The sequence below is a fragment of the Stylophora pistillata genome, chromosome 2, assembly GCF_964205215.1.
Source record: "Stylophora pistillata chromosome 2, jaStyPist1.2, whole genome shotgun sequence".
Classification (NCBI taxonomy): Eukaryota; Metazoa; Cnidaria; class Anthozoa; order Scleractinia; family Pocilloporidae; genus Stylophora; species Stylophora pistillata.
Window position 1 is genome coordinate 40,540,897 of NC_142520.1, and position 8,778 is coordinate 40,549,674.

Below are 8,778 nucleotides of genomic sequence, written 5' to 3' on the forward strand. Positions count from 1 at the left end.
ATAAGCATAGCTCAAAAGGTTAATTCAAATAATCATTAGTTAGGCATCAGTTCACAAATCAGTGATAAGAGTCTTTTCACCGTTTAACGTGACATTTTCTTCTAGCATACCAGTACTGAAACCGGCGTGAACTTTCTCGCCTCTCGCTTCCCTATTTTTTTGCAATCTGTTTTAAATTCCCAGCCACTTTTCATAGAAGGTAAACACAAGTTTCCCTTACGATCCAGAAGCCTCTTTGCATTGCCAAAACAGCATTTCCTCTCAGGCAATACAAAAAGGAAATAGAAATTATTTCATTTTCAGACAAGTTCCCCAACTTGTTGTTTTTTTTTTTGCATCTGTTGCACTCAACATCATTATAAGTGCAAATGGGAAATTAGAGAAGAATCAATTTAGTATAACTCCCATCGAGCACTGGCGGCATACTCCACCATCACTTCGCAAAGTTTTTGAATTGCGTTACAAATTTCATTTATTATTTGCATTTATTCTCGCACACATCCCAGTTGTGCCCTGTGAAGAACGCGATGAAAACAGAACTGCTTGTTGGAATCATTACTGTTGCACTCTTCATCATTTATTTCATAGCCAGAAGACGGCGCAGAAAACAGAACAAACGACCTGTTAAGCCTGGCACAGTTGTCTTACACCAGTTTCTTCCCTCACCCTTATCTTTGAGTGGCTCCCCGCCATGTTTAAAACTGGAAACGTTCCTTCGCATGGCAAAGATTCCATACGAGAGCAGATATGGTTTGAAATTTTCAAAAAAGGGTAAAATTCCGTGGATCGAGTTCAACGGAGAAGAAATTGCCGATTCCAATTTCTGCATTCGGTTTTTAAGGAATGAATTCAAAGTTGACATCGACTGCTCTCATTTGAGCGACGAAGCGAAAGGACTTGCTCACAGCATTCAAACCATGTTGGAGGAGAACACGTATTGGTAAGTGTTGTATCACTGCTCTTTCCTTTCATCAAAATTTCTCCTTTATCCAAATGTGAGAGTCACTCGTAAGCTTTTCCACACGAGCGAGGTTCGAATGATTACGTAATTACCACTTCAGAGGGGAGGGGGTAAGTCATGCATTTTTCTTTTTTGTAGAGTCTCGTATTGGTTTACCAGTCTAGTCAGTACTTTGTTGAAAAAATTCATTGAAGAGTCGCAAGCAAACCGCTTAATATCAATTTTCAAATTTTCAAGATGGATTACGTAACGCACCGTCCTAAATGCCGCTGGCGATATGTGCCAGCAGTTGCATTGTGATCTCTGTATTTCACTGCTTATATCTACAATGGAGAACTTACAAACTCGCCTCAAACGAACTAGACTGCTGGAACCAACTTGATTTGTCGCGTGTTCAGATGTTGAGATGTTGAGATGTTCAGCTGTTCGTGAATTGAGAAATTGGCGTAGGCGACCAATATCCTCCCATTCGTTCCGGTAAAATTTTTTTGTCGCTATGCTGTTGCCTAGATTAGAATTAATCCTTTCAGTCTAGCCTCTAAAACGACGACCGATGTTGGAGTCTCAAACCTTTTTGCACAACACACTAAGCGCCTGAGAAATATGAAGCCATAGAGTGTTTATTTTTGCTGACTTAGCAATTAATGTCGTTGTCCATGATGTTATCTCTGTTTCTTGTTACCGTTTCTAGTGTTTCTCAATGCTCTGGAAGGTTGAGTTTCTTCCACTACTACCGTTTTTCGTTTGTGATGCTGCCATCGTTGTTGTCAGTTGCAGCTGAATTATTGATTGAAAAGCATTTTAAGGGGGGAGGGGGCGCGGAAGGAGGAGGAGGAGGGAGGGTGGCAGTGGAATTACCTGCTCCACGTGATAGGTTAGCATTCCATCCAGGACACATCCCTTCCCATCGGGACGGTAGTGATAATCTCTGGCGTTTATCGAGCCGGTCTCGTGTGTAAAATTACCCGTTCAACTAGGTCAGACAGAGCGTCTATGGAACACTGCTGCATAGTACTTCCTAACCAAGCTACCGTAGGTGAAAACCTAACGTTCATTCGCTTTTCCTTTACAGGGCCCTTTTTTACTACCGCTTTTTTTCACCGGATTATGCCATGTACACGCGAATGCAGCTGTTTGGAAGTTTTTCCTGGCCACTCAGATATGTGATATTCTACTTTATACAGAGGCGATGTAGAGGAGATGTGTGGTCCCAGGGTATTGGGCGACACTCGGAACAAGACGTGTATGGAATAGCTAAGAGGGATCTCCTTGCGGCGTCGGCAGTTTTGGGGGAAAAGAAATTCCTTTTTGGAGATAAACCCTGCCTCGCCGATGCTGTTCTTTTCGCCTTTATTGCATGTGCCACGTGGAATTGTCCTCAAAGTCCTTTTGCCGAGCTCACCAAGACTAAAGCAACAAATCTTGAGCGGCATGCCCAGCAAATGAAAGATCTTTACTATCCCGACTGGGATGAAATCACAGAGAAGCTTAAATCTGACTGAATTCTCGTAAAGATCTTTCTTTATTCCCTATGTTTGTTATTATTTTTATTCATAACGAATGGATTTGGATGACCGTTAGAAGAGCACCGACATACGTGGATTTGCACTTTACTATTACTTACTCTTTGCACCAATTGTGCGATCGACGTTTTGCAAGACAGTTAGGTTGTAGCAAAGTTGAAGTAGGGCGCTGCAAACTTTGTCGAAAAGTTGAAACAAACGGCAGTGAGGCCCTTTCTTTAAATCCCTTTGCTAATTCTAAATATCTTAGAAATAATGACACAATTTTTTCCTTATTTTTATTTATGCTTTGCAAAAAGACGAACACCATGATACACTAACAAACTATTTAAAGCACAAACTCACGATCACCTGATGTCAGGAAAAAAACTGTTTAAAACACAGAATAAAAAATGATGCTAATAATAATAAATTACAGTACACTGTACGTGATACAGAATAGACTCATTACAGTACATAAGTCTTATTACACACATTAGACTTACGATGAAAAATCTGATTGGTCGAGAGCATTCAATCAATATATACAATAATGGGTTAAGTTGAAATCTGATTGGTCGAGAGCATTCATTCAATATATTCAATAATGGGTTAAGTTGACATGTTAACCCAAGTCTGCAGCAGATATTGCATTTATCATGACGAGTTTAAAGTATGCCTTGTTTCAAAGTTCCGCGTCCTTGTAGTGTGTCTTCTTTCGAAGATTATTCAAGAAATGTATAAAACAATTATTGAATTCTGTTTTCGCATGATGTCATGAATTATGAAATCTCGCGTCTGAGTCATCTGCCTCAGCCATAGGCAGTTTATAACCTCTCGGCTTCGGGATATATCTCAGATCTCGGTTTCGGTAATTCATGATTACAAATAGGTAAAGGTAAAGTAAGGTAAACTTTCTTTGATAAGTAGGTTGAGATTGTTTGGCAGCCGAAGGGCTGATGTGGACCTACTATACACAATCAAAATTTGACAAACACAAAAGATGTTAACAGAAGAATAAAAGCTATGCACAGGGAGAAAACAATATATATACATGCAAAAAACTGAGATTTACAAGAGCCTAATTGAAATAATAATATAATACCAGAAATTAAAATGCTTGAAAGTATATAAAATCATCTTTTTCAATAAAAAATATTATTTACATGACTTAGAAGACTAACATAACTTACTAATGAGGATAGCTTAACAAAAATAGCCTCGTTTACATTGCTAACAGTGATACCTACATGCACGTAAAACTTGTCTATTTACGCACACCGGCAGACGATGATTACCCTAGCAAAAAAGAAAGGTGGCATAAGTTGTTATCTTGGCGTATTACGGCCAACTCGCAGAATCCACAAAAATTTAAAACACTCAATTGTTTTATTGCCAGTATTGTCATTAAGTATTTTTGCGTTAAATCCGTTTAATCTCTAATCAGTTTGACCTCGCATCCTGAGACGTCATAGCGCGGTTTACCTTACGAACAATACTTTTTCATTGCGGAATACTAATAAACAAACTTCCTTAAGAGTGATAAAGTTAAAAAAAATTTCCTTTGCGGAGCCAATTTCAATAATTTGGTTTTATAAACTGAGATAATCAACTCATTTGATAAAACCAAATTATCTTGTTATACTCTCCCACCGACACCCGACACAGCTTTTGTTGACACTTGCCCTCTTTTACTCTACATCATGAGAGTGCGTCACGGAAATTGGGGAATAAATTTTGGCAAAGGTGTCATCGTCGCAAGTACGAAGAATCTGTTTTTGTTTTGTGTTGTTTTCTTCGTCTAGGTAACGCTACCCAATCTGTCTACATGTCTTTTTGAGTTGAATCGCTGGGATGTGATCACTTTGAACGCTGATTAAAGCATTAAAGGAGTAGAACTGGATTTAAAACTGCAAATTCTCGATTCTCTCTCTCTTTGGCAGAAGCCGATACAGCATAAGGTGCCTATTTGACAAAGGAAACCGTAATGCTTTAAAAACAATTCTCTAGAAAATTCGAAAATCTTTGAATTTAGAGGAAATGGAAATCTGATCGTACGGGTTTTCCCCATTTTTGTGGAAGAATCAACCTCTCTTCTTAATAGGTTTGTTATTTAGATAAAAAAAAATTACGTTGAATATGAGGAAATGAAACCTGATTGTGTGGGATTCACTCCTATGTTTAAAACTCCAAGAAATTGGTCTCTTGTTAGTTCACTTTTTTAGTTCGGAAAAGGAAAACATTACGTTGAACTTTCGTTACTTTGTAAACTTGCCAAATCCGAGCCTGGGGTCATTTTCAATTAGATTTCTGAACTCACAAAGAATTATTAGTTAAGCTTTCATCACCTTGACACTGCATTTTTTTTATCAGAGATCCGGAAGTCTTTCCTAAAATGTTTCTCTAACCCTCTTAAGAATATCTCGTCGCCACGTGTTACATGAGGAACTGAAAGCAACAAGTGGCTTTGGAGAGATGAAGCGAAGCTAAATAAGAATTCGAAGGGTTGTGTAAACGTGGTCGATACGAAGTTAATTCAGTAAAACATATAGCACTCGTCACGATAGGAAATTTGTTTGAGCTGAACCTAGCAACTTTTATGAAAATTATTGATTTATTGTTAGCATCAAGAACATCTAGATATCTCGGAAGATCAATATACGGTCCGCTCATGATGGCCCCCCGCGGACATTTAGGTTAAAAGAGTTTCCATGATGCACAAACTATAAATGACTACTTTGATTGCTTTTCCTTCTCCAGGGAGAGAACAAGGAAAGCACTAGTAATTTAACTGAATAACAATAAGGTAAGTATTAAGGGGATAAACCGTCCTGAAAGTTGCGTCAATCTAGCGCAGAAGTGGTTTCAAGTCGAGAAGAATGCGGATCAGTTTCATATCTTAGCGATGGCGTATTTAAGTTAAATTTACGGCGTACAATGTCTAAGCTAATAGAAATACTAAAAATAGACATACTTTTATTCATGAGGAAAGGACACATTATCCACTCTTGAGTGTATGTAATAAATAAAGCGCAGCTCTAGCCGGAAAATCTAAACCAGTTGGATTAAGCAGTTCACCAGTTGTAACCTAACTAAGATGCAGATATTTAAGAGGAAAAAGGTCGCTGCCAAGCGAAAAACAATTACCTTGCACCAGTTTGCTCCGACTGAGTCATCAGTCAATGGTTCTCCGCCTTGTCTGAAGCTGGAAACTTTCCTTCGTATGACAAAAATCCCGTACCAAAACGACTATCGCTTGAAGTTTTCTACGAAGGGGAAAATGCCATGGATTGAGTTTAATGGACAAGAAATCGCTGATTCCAATTTCTGTATCCAGTTCCTGAAACGGGAATTCAAAGTGGACATTGATTCTCATATGAACGACACAGAAAAGGCCATCGCCCACAGTGTTCGAACCATGCTGGAGGAAAACACTTATTGGTAAGTGCAGCTTTAAAAGTCATTTTGTTTTAATTTCTTACCCTACACTATATTTGTGTATCCTAAACCGACTTCCTCAATAAAAGCATGAATTTTAATGTATTGTGCTAAGGGCACATAAGGATCTCGTGATTACGCTCATCAAACAGGGTATAAAGTTATGGAAAAGTATTTGGAGCCTGTGCAAATATTGGCGATTCGTGTAGATTATATCGTAGAGAGTTCTCAGTTATCTTTTCTTTTCACTTGTACTGATTTCATAAGATGATCTAAATAGGAGCGAAGGGCCTTGATGGTATACTGCCTTTAGGCATTCAAAACTGACGTTCGCTCACTTTGGCTAGAAGAAAAAAAAAACCGCGAAAAGGGCGGTAAGGGGGCTGACAAATTGGAGAGGCATTTCCAGTCCCACTTGAGCGTATAGAAATAAGTAGCAAAAAGCAATCCCAGAGAGAGCACGATGGCCTTTTGAACAGGTCATCACCACGCTTGTGTTAGATTTCGAACTTTCGGAGTTTTTTTTCCTTTTCATGTAGTTCCGAGACAAAAATTAATATCAAAACATCAGTTTGGTCGACCAATTTTGCGCGAAATATTTAAGCTTAATTCGGAGCTTCCCTTCGAAGTTCTGTTTACTTTTGTGGGAACATAGTTGATCACTTGGCCTTACTTACACATTGGATCAGTGGCTACGGCTACTGTAAAATTTAGGATTTTAAGACTAACCTTTCTCATAATTAATTATTTAATTTATGTATTACGGTAGTTCTTTAAATATCACAAGTAGTTGAGGGTGGCCACAGTAATGGGTAACTGACATAGCCGTGTTATACCAATTAGAAAAAGGGATCAAAGGTCACTTCCACAAGGAAATTCTTATTGAAGTTTCTCTAGAATGATATCAGCCGTCCAACAACCAAAACACACAAATAACAGCACACGAAGGTGCCATATGTATCGAAAAGTAAACTAGTGGCCTCGTCACCTGACGAAAACTGGCAGTGTAGCAGTCGCCGAAACGTCGTGATAAAAATCTGACTTCAAATTGTGATACGAACGATTACATATTCATTTTTCTCTAAACGTCGGGTAATTTCCTCTCTAAAGCGAAAATAAGTTTATATCCTTTTCCTCCGTCATCACGACGGATATCAGGATATTGCAGATTTAATCATTAGAGATTGTACTGCTGAAAAATATTCTCTCAGTCATAGAAGCAATTGGAGGAATCTTTTTGAGATTCCGTTGGCTATAAGCTTAATACTATTTCAATACAAAATGCGCTGGGTGCCAAAGGGTTTTTTTCTTTTTTAAACAGCAAAACCGCTGAGAGTGAGCGGCAAAGCCAACGACCGTGGCTTTGCCGCTCATGACTGGTAGTAGTTTCGCTGCTAAAAAAAAAAAGAAAAATCTCTGCCACAAAAGTGTTAAGGTAATGAAAGTGGTCAACTTAAGGTAAAAAAGGGATTCAGAGCCTAAAGTTTTGTCACCTAAATATTTCTCATCTTTGACAGGGCTCTTGTTTATTGCCGTTGGTTGTCTGCATTTGGAGCAGAATATCGAAGGAAGCTGTTCACTAAAAAGTTTGGTCATCTCGTCTTCCCTCTTAAACATCTGATAGCTCACCACATAACGAAGAAAATCAAACGGGATCTGTGGGGACATGGAATGGGTCGACACTCGGAACAAGAGTTGTATGGAATCGCTGAGAGAGATTTATTGGCAGTATCGGAAATTTTAGGCAAAAAGAAATTTCTGTTTGGAGAAAAACCTTGCCTTGCTGATGTAGCACTGTTTGCCTTCATTGCTGCATCTGCCTGGGATCTTCCAGAAAGTCCGTTTGATGAACTTATCAAGACAAAAGCACAGAACCTTCACAGGCATGCTCAGAGGATAAGAGAGCTCTATTACCCGGACTGGAATGAAATCATCTCGAGAAATACAAATTCTGTTTGAAATTTCTGCGCGACGACACCTAAATATTTTTTTATTCACATAACGGCCACTTAAATATTTTCTTTATTCGCATAATGGCCGCAAAAAAAGCACTTAATCTCAAGGAAAAGACTCAAAGTGCATAAGTAGTGATAGAGAACAGAAAAACAAATGATATCATGCCGAATGAACAAACAAATACAGTCGAACCTGTATAAAGCGGTCGGTCGTCAAAGTCCCGAATTTTTCCCCTTAATCACTGTAATCTTCACCTCTGCCAGACTGTCACCCTTTACTAAGTCCCATTGGTCTGTTTTCGTTATACTCCGTACTCCACCTGTTTTGAACGAGAGCGGAACCCACTTTACTAAAACTATAAACCGGGTGAATGCGGTATACTTCGCTAAGTAATATTCTCCACATTGTGTTTGATTTATTTTTACGTCGTCAAGGTCTTTGTTATTCATATAGAAATTATTTATTATTCCCTTCACTCCCGAATAAAGAAAAAAAGAGAACTGAAGAAAATAACAACTGAACAGCCAACTATACGTAAGCCTTTCCACGTCTCATTCAACTTCTGTTGAGTAATCAGCATCTGATGAAGATTGATCGTAATCCATCTTTCCCAGCTTCTATACCCATTTTGCCTAAAAAAGAGCAGAGATTCCATGGAGAGAACCCTCGCATTCTGGATTCCTACGCGCGAGTCTTAAGGAGTTGAATGACCTGATTTCAAAAAGAAAAAAAAGGTCCTGCCCTAAAGTTTTATCGTTATTGTTTTAACCATAAAATTTTTAAGATAACCATCCTTGCTTTTAAAAAACTCCACACACCTGCAAGACCGCATAACACTGAAACACAAGCTGGAAAACTAACCTCTAATGTTTATTTTGCGAATGTTTCCAACATCCATTTTGTCTTTGACTTTTCGCGCGG

At 38.6% G+C, this 8,778-nt stretch overlaps 2 protein-coding genes across 2 annotated transcripts; both read left to right on the plus strand.

The window, feature by feature from the left end:
* The first annotated feature begins 106 nt into the window (after window positions 1-106).
* On the plus strand, window positions 107-2,927 carry LOC111333872 (failed axon connections homolog). The gene is made up of 2 exons (XM_022939505.2): window positions 107-940; window positions 2,034-2,927. The coding sequence occupies exons 1-2, from the start codon at window positions 528-530 to the stop codon at window positions 2,461-2,463; spliced, it is 843 nt and encodes a 280-aa protein (XP_022795240.2). The 5' UTR covers window positions 107-527; the 3' UTR covers window positions 2,464-2,927.
* Window positions 2,928-5,481: 2,554 nt separating this feature from the next.
* LOC111333864 (failed axon connections homolog) lies at window positions 5,482-8,538 on the plus strand. The gene is made up of 2 exons (XM_022939496.2): window positions 5,482-5,904; window positions 7,419-8,538. Exons 1-2 carry the CDS (start codon window positions 5,561-5,563, stop codon window positions 7,858-7,860), a joined length of 786 nt encoding a protein of 261 aa, XP_022795231.2. The 5' UTR covers window positions 5,482-5,560; the 3' UTR covers window positions 7,861-8,538.
* Window positions 8,539-8,778: the final 240 nt, after the last annotated feature.